Genomic DNA, 23,281 nt, shown 5'->3' on the forward strand with positions numbered 1-23,281 from the left:
CCACTGCCCAATAAAGGAAAAAGTGAACACATTTTGAGTCCTGAGACTTAGTTATCATAAAACTCGACAAAGAGTGTAAAATACTCAGAGCGATACATAAGTTTCACATAGCCATCAATAGAATCTCTTACAGAGCCCATTGTCTTGTCATTAACAAGAATGTGTACTTCTTGTTCCAAAGCTGACTGACCAGAGTATTTGTGTTAATTGACCTAGTTAGTCAATGTCTCTAAATGTATAATTTTTTTAATAGAATGATTGCTCCATAGCCCAGCATTTTGTTGGATATTTATACTCCATGAGTCAAGGCTTGGGTGAGGAATCTCAAAAGGGTATAACCAAAATGGTAAGATTTTGTGTCCAGAGAAGGCCTTGCATATCCTTCATTTTATAGACAGATGAGGCCTGGATAAGTTTAATATTCTATCAGTGGCAGAGCAGAACCCAGAATCATGATGTACTGATGGCTAGCAATGAATTTTCTCTTCCTAAACTATACAGAGTCAGGCAGAAACCTCTTTTTACTTGATTTTATTTCCTTTTGTTTTGTTTTGTTTTGTTTCAAATAGCCATGGTCAACCATTCATATCCCAGAAAGTCTAGAAAAGGTGTGAAAAATAATGAGTTTTTGCTTATAGGCAGATGGACCTATAGAGTTTGAAAGAGGTCAGGAGCAGCAGCCACATGGAGCAGGAGGTGGGGCAGGCATTTGTCTTACCTGCCTCTCCTGTGCCTGCCCTTGTGGAAGTCAGCTGAGTCCCCCCATGGGGGATCTGTCTTTGTTCTGGCACACCCCATAATAGGGAAGGAAAATGCTCAGGAATTTTTGGGATTTTTTTTTTAAGTGTAGTGTTTTGTCTTCTTTTGTGTTTATTAAAACAAAATAGTTTGTTTCTTAAAGGCTTGTGTCAGAGGTAAGCTTGGCACTTCTCTTGCACCTGTGGCATTTGAGGCACAGCAGAGTTAATATATCTTTATCAGCAGGCAGCACTGCACTGGTATGTTATCAGAAAAGACAGCTATTGGTGGTAACATGCAGGATCCAGCCAGGCACTTCCTCAACTGGCTGGGGAGAACTTCTGCAGCTCCAGTGATATCTCACTTCATATTTACAGTCCGAGGCCCTGTGTGGCTTGGGAGCGCTCCATTGCTGCCTGTCAGCCTGCCCAGCTGAGCATCAGCAGCCTTGGGTTTGCTTTCTTAGAACCCAACTTTCTTTCCCTTCATCTGTTTTCTTTAACTTTTATTTTTAACGTCCATTTTATTGCATCACCAGCCCAGCAGTGCAGGCATTGCTTGAGGAAAGGTGCAGCATGGATTAGGTTGACTTGCTCCCTGAGCTCTTGGGAGAGGAGGGCACAGCATAATAACTCTGCTCGCTGCCAGCATGTGGCTTCATCTGGCTTTCAGCAGCAACGACAACTGACTTTTTGGCTCAGAATGTTACCATTTGTGTGCTCTCCTCTCTATCAGTGGACAGCATATTTTTTGCTCTGTTCCTTGGTCCCTTAGTACACAAAAGCAAGTCTAGAAACTGGATAAACCCTCAGTTGGAGCACTTTTTTAATTCTGCAAGAAAGCCATCAGGACCTGCCCCGTCCTTCCATCCTTCTGTCTTTACACCTCAGTCAATACCAGTGTTTTTCAAACTGGGTATTTGTCCCACTAGAGGTTTTAAATCAATTCAGTGTCATAGCCGTTTTGTTTTTTTCCTTAATGAAATGGTGAACAGAAGAGAGACTGTCAGTATAACATATACTGACATATATAACTAACATATATAGTCAAGATTAACCATTGTTTTGTGGAAACGTAATAATTGCTAAGCTGGCCTCCAATAAAAATAACCCCCCAAATAAATAAATGAATACATAAATACTGCTCTGCAAAAGGTAATATCAAGATGGCAGAGAAGGAAACCTCAGGAAATGGTCTTCCTGCCTAAACAATTGCACTGGCAGAATCTGCCTGATGTGACTGTTTTGAAACTCTGGAATCTATTGAAGGCTTCTTACTTCCATTGGTTGTCTACAGGTGTTTGTACCCATATGTAAGTGTGTATGTTGGTCACAGTAAGAATAAAAAGTTTGAAAAACGCCCATCTACAGTATCTTCCATCTGTAGATGTAGCTCGGCTCGGCAAATTTCTAATACTCAGACATTCAGATATCATAAAGCCTGTCCTGCTCTCCTGGCCCTGACTTTGTACCTTAGTCTGGGAATAGATTCTGCCTCTGCCTGATGGGAATGGATGTGAATGGATGTTTACTTATTTCCACTTGAAAAAGGGCACAGAAGCACCCTACTTCAGCTTCCTACTCTTGTCGTGCTAGGGCTTAACTGCTGGGAAGTGGACTAGCAACGTAACAAAGGCCCTTCTTTGCCTTTGTGTCTACATGGAGTGACTGGGATTTGGTTTTCACAGGCCCAGAGGACTATCTCATGAAAAATGTTTTGAATATATTTCTGCTTGATTTGTTTAACACCCTGGCCCACTGAGCCATCATGTTTTCTCAATTTAATCACTTGGTGGTCTCCAGGATTCAGGAGAGCAACTGCAATCTCTGTAGCTTGACCAACCTGGTGAGATTTCAGAATACCAAGAAAGTGACAAAGGAGTAGAGTGGTACTCAGTAAGTGAAGCTCAGAAATCTTTTATGCCCTCATAGTGAAAATTCAACCCCTTAGTTCCTGCTGCCCAGTGCAGTGCCCTAGCTGCATCCCAGTTCTAGTCCCCAGTTCATAGCAGCCCCACCCAACAGCACCCCAGTCCTGTCCTGCCCAAATGGCTGCTAAGAGTCAGAAACAAACTGAACACTTGTTTTAGCATTATGCCTGTTTCTGCAACAATGCTTTTTCTGTGGTTATGTGGCAAGATTGTTCAATGGAATTGTTTATTTTTCTCTCTGATGATTTTGTTCTTGCTTAGTTTGCAGATATAAAAAGAAAAGTGTTTTTGGCTATTGATGTAAAAAACATGGGCCATTTTTCATTCCATTTTTCTCTAGCCTCATCTCTCCCTGTAGGGTTAATCTCAGGCTCCTTGGCTCATGAGTTTATTGCTGTCTTTTACAAAAATACGTTCCACCCCTCCCTTGCAGGCCGGCACTGAAGTGCCAGGAATGAGGCAGCCCTGGTGATCTTCTTTGCCATGTGACACTTGGGTGGGGCCTTCATCTGTCCCATCTTTTCAAGGGTGGCAGAATGGTCCTTGCTGTCACCTCAAGCTGCTGTCCTGTGGCAGTCTTTCTCCTGGCCTAGCATTTTATTTGATGTGGTGTATTCCATTTGTAAGGCCTTGGGGCTCAGAGAGAAAGCTCCGTTCTTTATCTTCTGAAAGCCCAATATATAGCCTATTCCCTTTTTTCTGAGCTTTGTCACCTTGAATCAATGCCCTGGCCAGAAACATGAGCAGCACCTAGCTTTATTCATACACAGAGATGTACCTTCTATCCTAGCAACAGTGGGACCTTTTCTCCACCAAGCAGGTGTTTGCCATCACCGAGACACCCTGCTTCTGCTGCTCCTATGCCAGATCTCTTGTACGTTCCCTTGAGGCTGTTCGTAAATAAAAGGTAGCACCTCTTAGTTCTGCCTTACTGCAGCAGGAGAGACCACCAGTGATTCAGAGACACACATACTCCATGCATCCTCCCCCAGATCTTCATCATTTTCGTTTCCTATGTCTCTAGCCCAGTTCCACTTTTTGTGGAATTATGTCTGTAATTATATAGCATCATAATTATAGCTACAGTGTGAATTTTTTTGAAATATTTGTAAGTCTCAGATATCAAAATGTAGCATATTTCATGGTCTGTCACAGATGACCACTGTTAGTGGTAAATATACTTGCAAAACTAACGGGTTGACTCAAAGAAAGAAAAGGCAGTCTCACTTGGTTAGTGAGCACTTTGTACAGAATCCTGTGGTTGGATACAAAAAAGAGTATGAAGGATAGGATTCTGTCTTCAGGGACAGGTTGGTTGTGGGGGTCAAAGAGGATTTTGAGGTTTTGGGCATGGGAATTGCTAAGAGTGATAATGATGATACAGATAATATTAATAATAGGATATAGTAAACGTCTCCATGTGGCAGGCATCGTTCTAAATAATCTCTCCTAGTTCACACAGCAACCTTAAGAAGCGGATACATTATAATATCTGTTTTATAAGTAGGAAAACTGAGACTTTCTGAGTAATTTGGCTAAGGTCACACAGCTAATAAGTGATAGAGCTGGGATGTGAAACTGGGTTTCTTTGGCTCCAGTCACCTAATATTTCATCAGTATTCTGAGGTGTTTTGCTTTTTTTTCTGTCTCTCATTCTGAATGAAAAGCCGATGATACTATTGTCCAGAATACACCCAGAGTTGAGAGGGGAGGCTTATTTGAAGAGAAAAGTGACACTGAATTAACACTTTTGAATTTGGTGTAAAAGTCAGACAGCAAGGAGAAAATGTCCAGGAGTCAGTGAGCATGGCACTTAGGAGGCAGAATGGCTGGGATATCAGTAGGTGAGGGAGCCATTTCTGTAAGAGATGGCTCAAGCTGCGAGACTATGGGACCGTCAGTTGGAGCAGTGCAGGATGAGGAGTTCCTGCTCATCTTACTTGGAAGGCTCCTTTCGCCATGTGCTCTTGATAATTCCCAGATGCTGTGGCTGAGAGCTCCTATCCATTGGTGCTGCTGTGATAGTGTTGGTTTTTTCCACCTGGGGAGAACTAAACCCCTCCTCCACTTCTCCCATTACCTCTGTCTTCATCTCAGATAGAATGGATGGAAGTTAGATGTAACGCCTGCTTCACTGGAGGTGTCAGGGGACCGTCCTTATTGGACAGCAAGCCTAGTGGGCACCTTTTCATCACAGATTCTCCTTTTCTCCTGACACAGGCATTGAATGCCCCAGAGGAGCCCGAAACCTCCCAGGCTTGGTGCAGGAAGGAGAGCCCTTCAGCGAGGAAGCTACACTTTTCACCAAGGAACTGGTGCTGCAGCGAGAGGTAGGACATCTTCCTGTTGCTTCTTCTGTGAGGAGGGGTGACAAAATAAGGCTCCCTTGGTCTGCCATGTCAGAGATCAGTCTGTTGTTTTTTCCACTGCTCAGCCTTGCACATCCATAATCCATTCTTGTGTCTGCCCACATCTTATTTCCCTGAGCGCTGCTTCATTGGCCAGCCACCCCCAAATTGCTCCCCTCCACTGGTGGCCTGGCATGTGTGGTGGACACCAGGCCAGCCCAGCCAGGCTCCTGATGCAGAGAGCTTACATCTTTGCATTCTTCCTCCTTGGTGTATTAGCCTGAGTTGCCTGTCTCCAGCTGGATTTAGAAGCTTGACTAACCCTGTCAGGGGCCAATTTTCTTTGAACATTTATTTGTATCTTTGAGTAATTGCATTTTCTGTAGCGGGTTTTCTGACTTAATTTAATTGTATTTCTGTTTCTGCCTGTTGGGCTGGCTCTTGCATGCAGGAGTTAGGATCTCAGCTGCTGTGGTGCCCTTCTACCTGCTAATTTTGCTCAAGCCTTCATCAACAGATCCATCTTCTTTCCAGGAGTATGCCAGCCATTTGTCCTGCTAGGTGGGCACAAGAAAGGGGCAGCAGGGAGGTGTGCTTGGCTCAGCCTTAGGATTTTTGAATCTGCCATTGTCCCCATTTCTTTTACAGTCATCTATAGGGTCCCTCCAGCTTTCATAATACTCACAGAGGTACAAGATTATAGGGTCCTAGAGGCTGTCTCTCTAATGAGTCTTCGTAGATCTTTGAGAGCAGATGCGTGGACTTCTTTAGGATGCTCAGTGATAAAAATACCTGTTTATAAGCTTCAGCCTCTCAAGCTGATTTGAATTGCTAAGAAATACATGAGGCGTGAGAGAACAAGAGAACACGCCAGTCCGAGATGCTTATGTTGGACTGTCCTGGCCTTGAGAGAAGTGTTGGTTGCCACCTCTTTGATTCTTTACTGCTTGCCTTCTTATTTTGTAGAAGAAAGTGGAGGGGACTAACAAATCCTGAATTCTCAGTTCCATTTCCCAAACATCAGCTACAACAATCTGGGTATCACATCTGCTTTGTTGGCTATCTGTACAATCATTGGGGGATTGGGGGGCTTAATTGTATCATCAGATTCACATTGCCCTCCATTTTATTTTTTGTGAAGATGCATGCAAAGTAAAAATCCTTATATTGACATGGAAGGTGCTTCCCCCTCTCCCGTTTTGTAGTTACACAATGCTGCCTGAATTTTTATCAATTAAAAATAACCCCGTGCAAGAGAAGTATTTCAAAAATCCAAACACTCCAGTTGTCTATAAGTGCCTGTTGCAGTTTTTGAAGTGGGCCAGGGATTAAGTGGATGGGGCAGATATTGTAGAATTTCCCTCTAATTTTGGATAATGAACTGCAAAGTAACTATGTTGGTAAAAGCAGGTGAGTCTGTTCAAATTCATAACTTAAAGACATTGTGAAGGATGCAGCAACAGACTTTTGTTTGTTGTGCTTTGGATGGAGGAAGGAAATCCCTTCATTAGATTGCCCAAGACATCGGTTGATGGCATTCTCATCATTTACTGTCTAAGTCAAATTTCTCACCATCGTTGTCTTCCTACTGTTTCACATCTCCTAAAGTTTCTTTCCCATTCTTTTTCAACTGTCTTTTTCCCAACCACCTTTCTTCCTGATCATGTTTCTGGCCCACTGATGAGATCCAAAAGTACAAGGGGATCAAAGAGAATACTGATCACTAAAAGGAGTGAGTGGCCCAGAACTCTTTTACTCTCCCATGGTTACTGCGACCTTACCTTTGTCTTATATTTGCTAATACCTGACTGTTGAAAAAGATTAAAATTTTCCCCAGTTTTCTTTGGGGAAACTCTTTGGTGCTCTTGGTATGTAATTGAGTTTGCAGATTCTTAGTCTAATCCAGAGTTGATCTTTCTTGATTATAGTGGCCCAATCTTTCATATCCCTAGGTTGAGGATCTCAATAAGAACCTTTCTGCATTTTCTTAGCTATTTATATGATTACTTGGGTTGGCTGTTTCGAAAGTTCTTTACACTGAGAAAATGTGAGTATGTCCTAAACTATGAATAATTCAAAAATCTGACTAAAAGATCCAGTAATACCCTACTGTCCTGAACATTTCCTTTATATTATATATGAAAACTGTTTTCTGAACAGTGTAGGAATGGAGAGGTTTGTGTTTTGTTACAGGCTTATTCATTTACTTTTACCTATGTAGTACCTCCATTTTTATTTCATAAGTTGTCTTGGGGAATGCTTCTCTTTGTCCTACTCCCCCAACCCCACAAAGATCTAGCAGAAGAGGAAAGTCCCAGTACATTGGTACTCCTGGATGCAGAGGTCCTTCCCGCCCTCAGCAGAAGTCCTGAGCAATGCATGGATGCCTGAATGTGGGCCCACGACCTCCCACCTCATGCAGCTCTTACCTTCCAGGCAGCCTCTATCTTGCCCACAGTGCACGACAGTGCAGGAACTCTCCTGGAGCTGAGCCACTGCTGGGATGGCCGCAGTTGAACTGGTTTTTTGCACCTTTTACCTGTTCCCTTGATCATGAGTTTTAGCTCAGATAACCAGGTATTTTGAAGACGTGATTGTCCTTGGCCCTGCCCCATCCCTTCCCTTTAAAGTTTTAAATTTTTTTCATGTCTTTTCTTTGGCCAGAATTTCTCTATCCCCTGCATGCCTTCCTTGGTTACCATAAATCTGCATTATCCTAGGAAAGATGAAGCCCACAGATTGTACGATTTCAAAGTACTTCCTGGGCCCCTTTGTGTGATCCTACAGAGGCCTGGTCATCAAGTTGGACTTCCCTATGTGAAACCATAAACTAACCTGAGGAAGATACTGAGGGGAGAGGGGCTGTGTAACGGTGACTGCCTCTAGGCCAGCCTTCTGCCAGGCAGAGAACAGGAAGCTGGCATGCAGGGTGTCTGGCACTGGTAAAATGACACCATGTTTGTAAGTGCATTGTCCTGGCTTTTGGTGGGCCGTGCAGGAATTCCTGCCTGAATTATAGTCTTTCCGTCTCATATCTTCATGTGGAGCCCTCAAGCTTTAGACAAGTCTTTTATCTCCGTTTTCAGGTGGCTCCCATTATCTTGAGACCTCATAATGCTGCTTTCCTTAAATTTGTTTTACACTGACGCTAGTCAGCACAGAGCTACTCACATTTCTGGCCACCACTCGGCTCCATTATCTTGACTTCTCTCCTGCCCTCTTACGTTGCATTTCTTCTTTTACACCACTGTTTTACATGTTGCTCCTCCTTAGCCATTGGTTCCTGTTGGCTTTTGTTCTTTTACCTGAGTTGGAAATCTGGGAAGACAATTCCAACTCAGTGGTCTGGGCATTCTGGTGGTGCTGCCAACCCCAGGGCAGGAAGAACAGTGAGTGAGACACTGTGCCATTACCTGCTTCTCCAGCCTTGAAGCCCAAAGCAGCCAAATAACTCTCAAATGACGATCACTTTTACTCAAAAAAAAAAAAATACAGTAAATTCAGTCTTTCTTTCTAGCCTGACTCCGCTGGTATTTAGGACAGGTGGGCAAATCTGTGCCACTGCCAGTTTTTACAATAAAGTTTCATTGAAACACAGCCATGCTAACTCTGTTTTTTCTTGTTGTTTGATTGTTTGAAACGGAGTCTCGCTCTGTCGCCCAGGCTGGAGTGCAGTGGCGCGATCTCAGCTCACTGCAACCTCTGCCTTCCGGGTTCAAGCAATTCTCCTGCCTCAGCCTCCCAAGTAGCTGGGATTACAGGCCTGCATCACCATGCTCGGCTAATTTTTTTTTTTTTTTTTTTTTTTGTATTTTTAGTAGAGACGGGGTTTCACCATATTGGCCAGGCTGGTCTCGAACTCCTGACCTTGTGATCTGCCCACCTCAGCCTCCCAAAGTGCTGGGATTACAGGCATGAGCCAACCGCGCCTGGCCTGGCCATGCTAATTCTTTCATGTATTGTCTATAACTGCTTTCATACTATAACAGCCGAGTTGTGTAGTTACGACAGAGGCTATATGGCTTGCAAAGCCTAAACTATTTACGATCTGTTCCTTTACCAAAAAGTTCGCTGACTACTGCTGCATATGGTATACTGAATTGGGTTTAAATGGCTTGTAATAGCCCTGAAAATTTAAGTTGGCTCTCCTGTCCCCTGCTGTTGAGGCTGGACTGCATGAGATTATTGTATCTGTTGGCTGTAGCTGTGACTATGAGCTGAGTGCCATGTCCCATTGGATAGCATGTACTTGGTGACCCCTGACCTACATACAGCTGACTCTTTAAGGCAGTTCCCTGCCACACAGTCAAGGACAGGAAGATCTGGTGTGATTTCCCAGATGGGGAGTTGTGCCTGTTACTAGCATCCCCCAGAAGTAGTGAGAGATAGCATTAGCTAATGGGTAAATAACTGGCTTAAAAGTGTAAACTCCTAGGTTTTCACACTCCAGTTTTTATGTGGTCCTGGATATGTGATTCTTTTCTGCCTTGGCATTCCTGTCTAAAACACTGATCTAGCAATCCCAAGCCACCCTTTCCTTTTTGCGGCCCTTGTTCTGAATAAAACAGTGATTTCATGTCTCTTCTCACTTTCTTCCAGAAGGCAGCTAGCCAGCACATACTCACTGACCAGTTGCTGCCTGCACAGCAGTGTTTTCACTGCTGTGTTGGAGAAACCCGAAGTCTTAAAGGGCCATAAGGTATTATTTAAAGAGATCAGTGTCATAGTTTAACTGTCTTCACAGTTCCAGGCTGTAGGAGGTACAGTTTCTGAGGACAGGGGCAATGTATGTGGGTTTGGTGATCATTTCTAAGGCCTTTTTCGATGACCCCTTTGTCCTCTCTGACACATTAGAATTGCTCTTTGCTGCTGCCTGAAAAATGATGTCCTCATGCTGGACAGCCCCAGCTGAAAACTCAGGCTGCTGCCTTGACCTATTTCCCTTCTCCCTGCTGGCATTAAAAGGGAGGATGCCCCGGGGAGCTCATTCTGCAGGCTGCAGTGGCCAGGGCAGAGTCCTGGGTTTCCTCTCTCTCCCTTACTCCCTGCTTAAAAAAAAAAAAAAAAAAAAAAAAGGTACAGAAAAACATTATAAGCAACTGTTGCCATTGGGAAAAAAAAAGTATTTACGTTTCAGGGGAATGTGGCCTCAGCCATGAATATTGGTGTGTGTTTATGAAGGGGTGTATGTCTGGGAAATAAAACTTAGAATACAAGAAAAAGTGATTTCATTTCTTTCATCGTAGCTCCAAGTGTGCTGTATCGTGTCTGAAATAGATAAACTGCTCTAAGCAGTTTCAAGTTTATCTCAATCTCTGTCCTTCTTGTGCCCTCGGTCCTTTCCCTACATCACCCCACAAGCACTGTGGTGTATGCTCTCTTAGCCCTTCCCATTCCATCTCTCTGCGCAGGCTCCTTCCCTGTCGAGGAGACCCACAAGAGAGGGAACGCTAGCAAAGTTATATCTCTGGATCAAAGGAATGAGGACAGTTCAAGCCACAGGAAATTCCAAGAAAGTAATGGACGCCCAGTGAGGGTGAATCCAGTGCAACCTACTCTCCTGACTCTCCCTGACGGCCATGTCGCTTGGGAACCCTCTCCGAGCCACAAATAATTACCTGCTGGAAAAGCAAGCAGGCTGTCCGGCAATGTTTCATTTATTTTCACAAAGCCCCCTTATTCTAGATTATCTCAGCCACTGCCCAGGAAAAAGGGAACATGTTATGGTCAGCTTTCTAAATAACTCTCTCATCCCACAAGCTTTTAAAGGCTGTTTGGGGGCTAAGGCCTTTATCACCTCCCCACACATGCTTGACAGTTCATCACCCACCAGTGGTCTTTAATTTCAAGCAGTTTATTCTTAGTTAAGGGCCATATTCTTTGAAGAAGTCTCAGGTAAGAAAAACTCCTGTCTTAATAGTGATCAAACCTTAATTTTATATAGCATTTTCTCATTTTAAAAGTGTTTTCATGCATAATGTTTCATGCTAATCTCACAGCAAACCTATAAGAAAAATATTAACCCTGTCTTACAGTTCAGGACACCAAAATGCACAGTAACTTGCCTCTGTTCACAGAGCTAATGGTAAGACATATACTAAAACTCAAATATCTGCATTCCAAATCAAATGCTTTTTCTCCTCAAATCATGCCAGTTTTGCTTTTAGAAGGCAATAATTCTTTTAGCCATATTTTACCATTTTTCAACCATAGAATATCTGGAACTAGTTAAAGGAATAGTAGAGGACTTCCCTGAAGGTCCCACATTGACTAAGAGTCAGTCTTCTGTAGGGCATGGATTCTGATCCTGAATGCTTCCAAGACTGCAGAGGAATTTGAAGAATTTGCTATGCTCATGCCTCCCCTAAATATTTACTCTGCTCTTCCCACAGCTCCTGTGTCTATTGATTGTCTGATTCCTGCTTCATCTGCTGTTTGATTTTTGTGGGCCTTACTTTTCCCATTTGCTCATGTATGTCTATATTCCTATATCTAATGTTTCTTAAAAGACAAATCTGACTGTGTAGGTGCATTTGTTTAAAAAATATAACTCCCCATTGCCTCTGGGATAAAGTCTTATCTCAGTTTACATATATTCTTGATAACCTCTCCAACTTTATGTCTCACCACCCCCACTCACTTCGTAATTTGTGCCTTATCAGAATGGACCTGTTATACTGGCAGTTCGCCATATATACCATTACATTTTGTTTCTCCCATCTCTCAGGTAGACTTACACTTTCGGCCCAGCACATCAGTCATCGCCCTTGCTTGCTTTCCTATTCACTCCTGTTCTGGAAGGTGCATCACCTTTTCTTGGAAGGCTTCCCTTGCTCTCCCAGGCTAGATGAGATGTCCTTCCATCAGTTCCCACAGCACCCTGTGCATGTATCTGTTGTGCACTTACCAATAGTATACAAGGGATCTATGACCCAAGTCTCTCCCCACTAGCTTGTAAGCTCCTCACAGACAGGAACCATGTTTTGTCTTTGTACTCCAGTGCCTAGTATATAAGAGATACTCAATAAATAAATATTTGTCAAATCAACTAATTGATTCCTTGTGACCTAATTCTAGAGAATGGGAAGAAGGCCTGTTATTTTGTTGTCCTTTATGGTTCTTTAGGAAAGCTCTCCAAGCTTGGCATTTGTCAGGGTGGGAGGAAAACTGCTGAAGTATTAAGACTGGACACATGGCTGCTAATTCATCAGCTTATCATTGAAAAAGTCCATAGCCAAAACCTGACTGTGCACTTACTATAGGACCCTGACCTGCCTGGGTCTCCCTGTCTCTCCAGCCAGTATATTTAAAGGTAATGAGATAATGATGAGTGTTTTGAAAAATGTTTAGTGTTCAAATAGAAACCATTCGTGTCCCTTCACTCTCTGAACATAGTCTGCAAATCTCTCCCTCTCTAGTATGTTTCTGTTTTGTGGATTAGACTGCTAAATAAGCGAAGAGTTAATTTTGAAGTTCAGGTCAACAAATTCCTGTTTGGAGACGGGCTGTTCCTGAATACCAGGTTGTTATCTGTCTATTACAGCCCCTTCACTTCTGGGCTCCTGGCCCTTTGCGAAGTACTTCAGAAAGCCTAGAGAGAAGAGAGGGCCCTCAAATCCCATTCCAGCCCCTAAATGAAAGTGGCATCACAAGGAGAAAAGTGGAGGTAGAAATGTACCATGGGGGACGTTGCCCCATTGCCTTTCTTCCCCTGACTACTGGGCTTCCTCTATCAGCTTTTAACGTCTGGAAGTAGCTGAGTCTCCAGTCACTGGTGGCCTTCCCCAAGTGAGCTCAGCAGCATGTGCTGATAGGTGCCAATACTGTGCTGGCTCCAGTGGGATTCCTCTCTGCAAAGCTGCTGGCTTAGCTCGACTGTTTCCCTATTCCTCTCCTTAGAACTTTCATAGCCAGTCAAGCATAGAATTGCATCCATTCTTCTGAAATAGGTACTGTGCCTAATTTTTCATTGGCTTGGCCAAGATTCTGTTACCTGTAATTATGTCATATGGGCTGACTGGTGTAGGTTTGATAGGCCTCACTGCTCTCCAGAGGCTAGTGTTCCTATCCCAGGATGGCTGTTGGGATTAGGAGTGGAATGAGGAATAGTTTAGGACCACAAGAGATTTGGCCTCCTTGGAACATGTAGGAAGGCCTCAAGGATGTAATTCTAGCCCAGGGAAGAAAATCCTTTTCAGCAGACGCTTCCCTTCCCTTCCCCTAGGGAATGGGTCCCTACTATAGTAAACTCTTCCTTAAGAGAGTTTTATGTTTTCTCTGTCAGATCAATTTGTTTTTCTTAATGTTGTTCCTATCAAAAAAAAAAAAAAAAAAAGGAAGAAATACAGTCCTCAGACCTGACAGTTTCATTTTTCCCCCCAAGTAGAAGCAATAGAAACTTTAGCAGTTCCAAGACTCCTGGCACTCACTTTTCCTCTCCATCTTTAGGTCTAACCCAGCTCAGCCCAGAGTAAAGACATAAAAGCCTCACATGTGATTTCCTCTTGCATTTTTTCTGCTAGAAGGGTCCACAGTACTTACTTTATGCCTCATCTCAATTGAGGCTGGATGATGAGGATAGTGGGCAGTGATTGCAATTGGGGAATGCATGTACTGGATCACATAAGGTCATGAAAGTCCTTGAAACAGAGCCTTGCCAAGCAGAACCCTTGCCACTCATGGTATTCGATACAGTCTACCCATCTGACATGAAATGATATTCTTAATGAGCCATTCCTATGGAAGATAGCTATTGCCAGGCACATTCAGTCTCCTGGTCTCCCTCTCATAGCTATGTAGGGCCTATGACCTAGAATAAATGGAAAAATGTTATCAGGAGGAAGAGACTGCTGGACTCCCCTGAGAGGTAGGGTTTGTGCTAGGAGAGCTGGGTGCCATTTATTTCATTTTGATATATCAGGTGCTCCTAGTAACAATTCCTAGTTTCTCTTACCTCTGTAATCATCCTGAATAGTCACTGCTTCTTGAGCTTTGGTGAGTGTTCTCTAAAAAAAAAAAAAAAAAAAAAAAAAGGTGGAAGCTAATATTTTTAATAACAAAGGGCTGAAGAAAAGCAGCTCAGAATTTTTATTTTTCAGGTGAAATACCTATTGTGAAATCTGTTAACTTCCTTCTGGAAGCCTAATTTGGTAGTATCTACAGACAAGCAGATAATTTCTTGACAAACTAAAGATGACCTCACACAGACCTGCCCACTACTTGTTTTCAGAAGAACTTCTGAACCCAGAGCATTGGCCAACACCCATGCAGACTTGAGTGTGAGCTTGTTTTGCTTTTGCTTCTTTTTTTTTTTTTTTTTTTTGAGACAGGGTCTCACTCTGTCGCCCAGGCTGGAATGCAGTGGCACAGTCATGGCTCACTGCAGCCTCAACCTCCCAGGCTCAGGTGACCCTCCCACCTCAGCCTCTCAAGTAGGTAGGACTACAGGCACGTGTCCCCATGCCCAGCTAATGTTTTGTTATTTTCTGTAGAGATAGGCTTTCACCATGTTGCCCAGGCTGGTCTCAAACTCTGGGCTCAAGAGATCTGCCTGCCTCAGCCTCCCACAGTGCTGGGCATGAGCCATTGCACCTGGCAAGTGAACTTTACTGTGGCATGTTTAGAGTGTCTTCAGGCTTCAGGCCTCCCTGTTCCGTTTGTCCTAAACATTGCAAGCCATGCCCATTGTCTGAATATCCCCTATGGAATTACATAATTCAACTCATATCTTTTTAGAACACAGCTCTTAATATATAATAGCAAGGCTGCCTGAGCCACCAGCAGAGCACAAGCAGACTGTAGATGGCATTTTTTCTCCAGGTAATACTAACGTTGTGGTGTTTCACATGTGACTCGCCCAAGGACAGAGGGGCAACTGTTCTGGTGGATGAGCTGACCTTTACCCTGCCCTGTTCTTGCCATTAGCATGCCCACTCCCTGTGTCTGTTGCCAAGGACTTGAAGAGAACCTCCGTGTTCCAAACCTGGCTTTATTGATGAACTTTCCACTTGCTACTCCACCCGTGACGGTTTCTGGTCAGCTGCACTTAAATGGATTTTGAAAATGAAAGTGACCAATGGTCTGTTATGAAATGCTGCGGTGCATGAAATAAGATTATGAGCAAGCTTGAGAATTAAGAACAGAGATACCCTAACCTGGTCAAAACAACATATTTCACATAGTGAGAAAGGAATAGCTCATTCTTAGACTCTTCTTTAGGACATTTAAGGGCATCTTTTCCTTCTTAATGAAACTCTGTTAGCATGTGAAAAGTCAAACCTAGGTTCTCATTCCACCTTCACCATTTGCTGTCTGACCATGCACACATTCCTTAGCCTCTCTAAACCGAGGGCAATCTCAGTGCCTATTAGAATTTAATATGAAGGCTATCCCTAGCATTGTGCAATGCAGCCATCCTGCTAAACCTAATTGCCTCACCTATGTAAGGAGGGTACCTTCTCACTAGGGTTACTGTGAAAATTAAGTGTATGTGTAAACTGTTCCTCACAACCCAAGATATTAAACACTCAGTGAATGGTAGCTTGCAGCATCATTTTTATTATTAATAGAAATTCTCTCAGCCGGGCACAGTGGCTCACGCCTGTAATCCCAGCACTTTGGGAGGCCAAGGTGGGCCGATTACCTGAGATCGGGAGTTCAAGACCAACCTGACCAACACGGAGAAACCCCGTCTCTACTAAAAATACAAAATCAGCTGGGCGTGGTGGCACATGCCTGTAATCCCAACTATTTGGGAGGCCGAGGCAGGAGAATCACTTGAACCCAGGAGGCGGAGGTTGCGGTGAGCCAAGATCGCACCACTGCACTCCAGTCTTGGCAACAAGAGCGAAACTCCATCTCAGAAACAAAAAAAAGAAAAGAAATTCTCTCAGGGCTTAACTGAAATTTAGGACTTGAACTTCAGTATGTACAAAACCAGAGTAGAGTTCTAGGCTGGATCTAGGTATGTGTGTTGTGAGCAGCATTCAGATCAGAATCAACAAAGAACAATCCTCCCAGTGCTCTTCACTCCCCCAGCCTGTCTAAGCCAGTGATGGCACATATGCATATGCTACCCCTATTCGGGTTGTCCACCCATGGCAGACATTGCCAGTCAGTCACCGCGCTGCTTTGGCTCAGGGCTCAGATCCTTCTCAAAACAGGGATCCTCGCTACTACTACCAATTGAGAGGATTTGGCACTTAACGGAAACCTATTTTCCATCCTTGGTCTAAGTTTGCAAAGGATTATTTATTTAAGTACCCTCAGGACATCAGCCAGTCTTTTATTCTGTGAAGTAAAATAACATAAGGTCTCTTTGTCTCTGATTCCTCATGGTCCCACACATTAGGCAGTATTACGTTCAGTGGAAAACCAAAGGTCTGGAGATAATGCCAGCAAGTCCTAACCTATGCAAGATGCCTTTTCTAGACTTGGCTATGGACTGATAAGGTGATCACCAAGGGAGGGGTGACACCAGGACTCCACACATACCTCATGGATGTCTAAGGAACAATGGTTTGACCATCTTTGCAGTGTTCTCCACTTGCCATAGGGGTATTTGGAGACTAATCTGCCAACAGTGAGGGCTCTCTGCTTTTTCTGTTGATGCAGGTCCTCTGTGACATTGTCACAGCAACTTGAAAATGAGGGATACGGGTATGAACTATCTAGATCCTGGCTGGTACAGGCTTCCTTATCCTCTGACAGAATAGCAGTGCTCCTTTGTGTCTCCATACTTTCCTACCATGACCACAACAATCCAGGATTGCCATAGATTTGTCCTTGACCTGCATTAAGTTGAAGAGTTGGAAGATAGATAGCACAGTGCCAGCAGAAGCGCTAAAGAAAGAACTAGGTGGTAACACAGGCTGGGCACAGTGGCTCACGCCTGTAATTCCAACACTTTGGAGGCCGAGGCAGGGGGATCACATGAGGCCAGGATTTCAAGACCAGCCTGGCCAACATGGCGAAACCTTGTCTCTAATGAAAATACAAAAGTTAGCCTGGTGTGATGGCACATCCCTGTAGTCCCAGCTACTCAGGAGGCTGAGGCCAAGAATTGGTGGCAGAGGTTGCAGTGAGCCGAAATCGTGCCACTGCACTCCAGCCTGGGCGACAGAGCCAAGACTCTCCAAAAAAAAGAAGAAAAAAATGAAAATGAAAAAGAAAGATCTAGGTGTTAAACAAGACTGAAAAGGATAGGAAAAGGCCTCCAAGAAGAAGCGTTTGGGTCACTGTAGCAAGAACAGGTACCTCTTGAACCGAGAATGAAAGAAGGAACTGGAAACTGCTTCACTGTGCTGTTTTCCTTTTCAGCTTAACATATGCCTTCCTCTTCTCCCCTTTCCCTTCTCTTGATGCAGTCAAATTCTTTTTCATGGTTACCAGAAAAGGATTTGGCATTGGGTGTACAGCTAGAGGTGGAAGATCATGCAAATAAGACCAACAGGTCCCTCCATTCCCCACCAGCAGCCTGCATGTGCCATTTCACTTCACACATCTCTATAATGCTTGCGGTGCTGGTGTGCCGTTACCTCTCCAGTTAAATAAATCTCAAACCACCGACCCAGGGTTTTCATAGCAGTGCTGCAGCCATATATGAGGAAATGCAACAAACAGTCCATTAGCACTGATTGGATATGGATTTTTGGCCTGGCCACCTGCCACTTGGTAATTTTAGAATAGGGTCACTTTTGGAATTGAAGATGCCTTGTGGGAGGGGACTGGTGTTTGCTAAATAGCTGTATCTTACCATCATGCCCTTTCACAGCCAAGGTCCCTACCTCTGGAGTGAGGGGCTGGTCTTGTGGCCTGCCTGGCAGAGAGGGCTAGAGCTCCTTCTTCATCAGCTTCCAGGGCTGCAGACATGGCCATTTCCAAACACCCAGGGTGCACTTAACCACTTCCTCCTCCTAATCTCAGCATTTCCACTCTAAACACATCAGCAGCTTTGTAACTTACTTACTTTCTTTTTTTTTTTTTTTTTTTTTGCCCTATGTTTTGGCCCTTGATGTATTTGTGGGAGGAAGATGGGTAGACTGGCTAACTGTGATATCAACTGATTTCCGAATGATACAGTTATACCCTGAGTCAGTTTCTGGAGATTAAGCAAGGGTGCCAGGAGCGTTGTGAAGGGCTCTCATTGTTTTTACATGTCAGTGACTGCCTGCCTTGGTTTTGCCAGCTGCAAAATGGAAGAACTAAGCCCTCTTTTGCCTAGAGAATGCTAAAAGGTGAATACTCAGGTGTGGTGGGGAGGTTTCTAAGGAGACCCAGACCCCAGATGATGCACTAAGAGTGCTGTGTGACCTGAAGAGGGACCTCTGGTCAGAACATTTTTTTCTGTCACCAGCAACTGAATAATTATGCCCAGTTGGTAGAATAGGAGAACTGTTGGCCTGGGACCCTGAGATCTGACCATGATGTTCCCCATTGGACTAAACTTTGGCCAATATTTCCTTTTCTCTATGCCATGAAATCTTTTGCATTGCCTTTTTCTGGACATGAGTAGAGTACTGACTTTGGCTTCTGATAAGCAGCATATCCTAAAGAGAATCTGTCCCAGAGGACTTAGGGGTTCCTTCAGTCTTTGCTGCTCTGGTTGCACTATTCCTGAGCTAAAGATGAAAACAGACATCAGATGTTCGTCTTTGTGTTATGGGTTGTTATCCCCAGCCATCATAACCGTGTGTCTTATTTCCTGGTTGTCTGCATAAGGCCGTATTTACATAGAGTTTGCAATCTTGCCTGTGTGGTCAGTATCCGTTTCACCCTAGGTTTACAGCCAGACCTCTAACATTTTGACCCAGGCCTCTGATATTCATGCCATGTCTTTTGCCCAGAGTGTTTAAAAGGACAGGCCTGTGCCCTAGCTGCCATAATCTTTGTTATTTTCAAGTACGAAGCAAGATAGTTTTGCCTTATTTGCCGTCTGTCTATATTTTCTGGGCATGTCAGCCAGGGAGTGAGGTTAGTAAGGTATAGCTAGAGATTGCCCTTGAAGCTTTTGATTCTTGCTTTCCTGTCCAGAATTATAGTCAGTTGTTGAGATAGCCTATCCCAACACCACTAACGTGTGACAACTTCAAAAATTCATGAGGCCTTGGGATTCACAGCACCTCTCAATAATCTAGCCTTGTATCAAGAGAAGTAGCCCTGTTGGAGCATTGCCAGCATGTGAGGTGCAGAGGGGCCCTCCGTAGCCAGCCCTTCAGCCCTTCCAGGTGTGAGAAAGGGCTCTTCATGCCACACTCACATGTGCACCCACGCATGCCTAACACCCAGTGACTGGAAGACTGCCTCCAGGGAAATACATGCAGGCTTACACCGCCCAGACAGTCTTTCATCTGTCCTTCCTCTTTCATTCTTTCACCCGCCCCCTTGTGTTTCTGTAATTTGTACAGTATCGTTGAAAGGTGTTGAAGAGATCAATAGCAATTCACCTTTTCCCTTATTGATTCAAGTGATGGCAAGAAAAAATGGCAGGCAGTACCAATTCATTTGTCATGAGCTATCCATTTCCTACCAAGCCACCAGTGACCTCTCCCAATGCCTGTTAGGTTGCTGATTTACAGTTGGGATTACTTCTTTTTCCAACCTGCTTTGATAGGAATGAGAGAACCACTGTGTTTGACTCCTGTAATCAAAGCTGGGTGAAGAAGGAGACTGCAGGTACTGAACAGGAAAACTGCTGTGGAGCCTGGTCTCCAACTCCGAGGCTTGCTTTATTTGAGGAGCTCCCCACCTGTGCTGGGCTCTCTAGCAGAGGCAATACAGCATCAGCTGATGGAGCTGCAGTCTCCCCCAGCACTTCTCAAGTCCCCACCCCCAGCCCCCGACCTTTTTCTAAAGGACACAGCCTTCCTTTGTTATCTTTTTCCACAGAATGTAAAATGAGTGTGCTGAGTGAAAAGTCCATGACCCCTGTGAACTGGCTGTGCTTTTGCCAAAGGTGCAAAGGTTTGTCATTCCCTTCATGAGCCTTCAAGTAGTAACTTCAGCTGACCCTGGGGGAATGTGAGGTGCCCAGGGTCCGGCCTTAGCAGGGCTGTGGGTGAAGGAAGTGTTCTTGTTCTTAGAGGGTTCTGTATCCACCAGGAATGTAGAGTGGAGACAGTTCTTCTCAGCTTCTTTTTCTGCCCTAGAGAAACAAGCATGGAGGGGTGCGTGCGTGCGTGCGTGCGTGCGTGTGTGTGTGTGTGTGTTCAGCCTCACTGGGAACAGTATCTTGACTTTCACTTGGAAAAGGTAATGGTGGATCCTTGTGTGTGTGTGCGTGCACGTGTGTTTTGATCAGCCTCACTGGGAACAGTCTCTTGACTCTCATTTGGGGAAAGGTAATGGGGTATCCTCCCCCCACCTCCCAAATAGAGGACAGTTAGCTGCCACACACTTACATGCACATTTTAAAAACTGTGCATTGCGAATGGCAAATATGTATTAGTTCACTCACCTGGTGGGAGGACCAGGGTTCTTTGAATCCCAGGACTCTTAAGAGGGAAGTTGGCACTGACTACAAAGCCAAAGCTTGGCTAACCCAGCTGCTGCTTCTCCTTTATGTACCATATTTTGAAGGTTGTTGGTTCTTACACAGAAGCAACTGTTGTCCCCCACACCCAGTGTGGTCACCAGGCCCTCTCAACTCCCATCAGTGCTGAAGTTTGCTGCTGTGGCATAAAGTGAGCCAATTCCCAGAAACTCCTGCCTATGTAGACTTTTGGCAGAGAGGCTGCATTTGGAGGGCTACCTGGAAGAGAACCCTGCTCAGCCACTTACCTGAGTGGGCAGTTAATGGTGAGCAGTGGGAGTGGCAGTTCCCAGGGCTGGTTGTTGCCAGCATGGAGGTCGCAGTCTTTGTGTCAGCCCGAGCACACAGCCAGCCTTCTCCGGAGGAGCACTGCCATCTCAGTCTTGTTTCCTGAGCGCCGAGTGGGTTGAGGTCACTATTTTAGATGCCCCTCTCCCAGTAGCGAGATTTTGTTAGAAACCCAGTGTTGCTGTGTCAGGTAGCTCTGCAGTATGCCAGGCCTGGAGAAGGCAGCCAGCTCTCTGTGAAGCTGGTTAATTACATGTGAAGCTGCCAGCAGGACAATTGTTTTTTTTCCCATGGATCATTAATAAACCATTCTGGCCTGGCAATTCCATCATCTTCCTCAGCTTTGTCAGACGGATCTTCCTCCTTTTTAGTATAAAGCTTTAAAAATGGCTGGGAGTGGCAAGAGGGAGGGAAAAGAAGAATCTACTTCCATTTAATGCACATGTTTTTCCCTAAGCTGAAAAGTGGCTCCCTGCTTTCAGATCATCTTGGCAGCCAGAATACAAAGGGTTCAAGGCTTGCCATGGGTGGGAAGTGGCTCGGCTCCTAGTATTTGCAGCAAACTACAGACCAGGCCTGATATGGAGACGAGGCAACTAGTGCAGCAGATGGCAAATAGTCCTGCTCCACTGGGGCTCCAGATATGCACCATCTTCTTCCTTCAGCCAAGGCAGCCTCATTCCTGCTATGCCTGAGTACAGAAAGCATTTCTGGTTTTTTAGAAACTCCTTTTTTAGGCAAAGATGGAAGAAGGCAAAGCAAATATTATATGGGAAACTCAATCTAGTTATAGACGTTTCTTTGTCAAACAAACTAAAATAGAGCTTTTCCTTTGTTGGTTAGAAAAATTTAGGAATGGAAATCTACATTTCTCCAAAGAGCATTGAGTGCAAAGATAAAAACCAAATTATAAATAGAAGTGAGTATGACCCATTCAGTTTCCAAGGACTTGAGCATACAGCCTTCATAATACTGAATTATAGCCTTTCATAGATAGAAGGGATCTAGAGGTTATATAGTCCAATCCAAACATTTCACAGTAAATGAGAAAACTGAGGCATGAAGAAGTTCATCACTTGATGTGCACTTTCACATGGTAAATTTCATGGTAGAGCCAAAGTCTCCACATTCCTACTGTATTGCTCTTACCTTTATCCCCACAGTGCCTCCCAGACAACAGCCTCATCATCCACCTGAAGTACAAGTAATAATTTGAGAATATGACAGTGGCATATAAAAGGGAGTAGGTGATGTGATGGAGGCAGACAGAAGAGGTAAACGGGTGCATTCTCTTTAAATTGTATTATTTTAGTGAGAAAAGGATGGGAGCCTAAGTTAGAGAAGTCATCCAGGGCTTTGGCCTTCTGTAAGGAAACTCCTCCTAGACAGGGTTGCAAAGATAACTGCACACAGATTGAGAACGTGTGCCAGAGGAGGAGTACAGGTGTCTGACAGACCTGGAATTTTCCATCGCTTTCCCTGATATGTAGTTGTAGAAAAGCTGCTGTCTATTCGTGCCAAATCCAAGCTTCAGATAAGCCCAGAGGAAACCAAGGAGTGCTAAACTCTTACAAGTTGGGGGCTTTTTCTTTCCTTTTTTTTTTTTTGGAGGGGGGTTGCATTGTTTTGATTTTTGAATTGAGAGAGTTGTGGGGAGGTCAAAATGCCCATCCAGGATTGCCCTCGAACTCCCTAGGTGGGACTCCAGCTCAAGCACTCTGTTCTGGTCAAGTTGAGGCAGGGCACAGGGTGGGCCCATGAGTGCCATCCCTTTCCTCTGGTATCCCATGCCCCTGGACCCGCTCCCTCTACTCTCCCATGAGGCTGATGCAGGACTCATGCCATGCTGTCAGGGTCTGGGGGTCTCTCCCACCCTGTAGCAGAGGCTGGTTACCCTTCTTGTTAGCAGTGATGTCTGTTCGTCTTTTAAGGGGTTGTCCAAGTGGGGGAGGAACAAATCATATTTTCCAGCAATTTAGTTTTATTAACTCTGATTTTTTTCCCCTTTTCCAAAGCACAGCTAAATGGAGCTAAACATAGACATGAGGGCTATATTTAGTCCTGATGGTGTGGTAGAGTAGAGAAGGCACAAACACAGAGGTTTATCTGCTACCTAGTAAATATGGGGAGGTGTCAGGACTGTAGAATTCAATAGTAATAATAAGCATTTTTATGGTGCAATGACAGCTTTGATACAGGGCATAATTTTCTCGGGATTGCTATTAATTGTGCTTCTGCCTATGAGCGGCCCCCTGGTGAGGGGCTTGGAACACCACACAAGTTAAGCTATATTAAACATCAATTAAAACAGCATAAAATAGAAACTGAATAAAATATGCAAAGGTCAAGAGTGGCTGTGAACATGCAGACAAGGTATTGGGGAAAGAAGGGTTAGGGCCTGGTGAGCCTGGTGCACTGGCGGATTCATACTCCCAGCTGCTGTTAGCT

The 23,281-nt window shown here is 44.4% G+C and overlaps 1 protein-coding gene across 1 annotated transcript in view; it reads left to right on the plus strand.

Annotated features, from left to right (window-relative positions):
- Positions 1–23,281, plus strand: part of SND1 (staphylococcal nuclease and tudor domain containing 1) — a 437,045-nt gene that overhangs the window by 330,508 nt on the left and 83,256 nt on the right. Inside the window, exon 16 of the mRNA XM_527879.8 lies at positions 4,889–4,998. Coding sequence (XP_527879.3) covers positions 4,889–4,998 — 110 coding nt within the window. The remainder of the gene's footprint in view (positions 1–4,888; positions 4,999–23,281) is intronic.

Source organism: Pan troglodytes, chromosome 6 (genome assembly GCF_028858775.2).
Source record: "Pan troglodytes isolate AG18354 chromosome 6, NHGRI_mPanTro3-v2.0_pri, whole genome shotgun sequence".
NCBI classification, from domain to species: Eukaryota; Metazoa; Chordata; class Mammalia; order Primates; family Hominidae; genus Pan; species Pan troglodytes.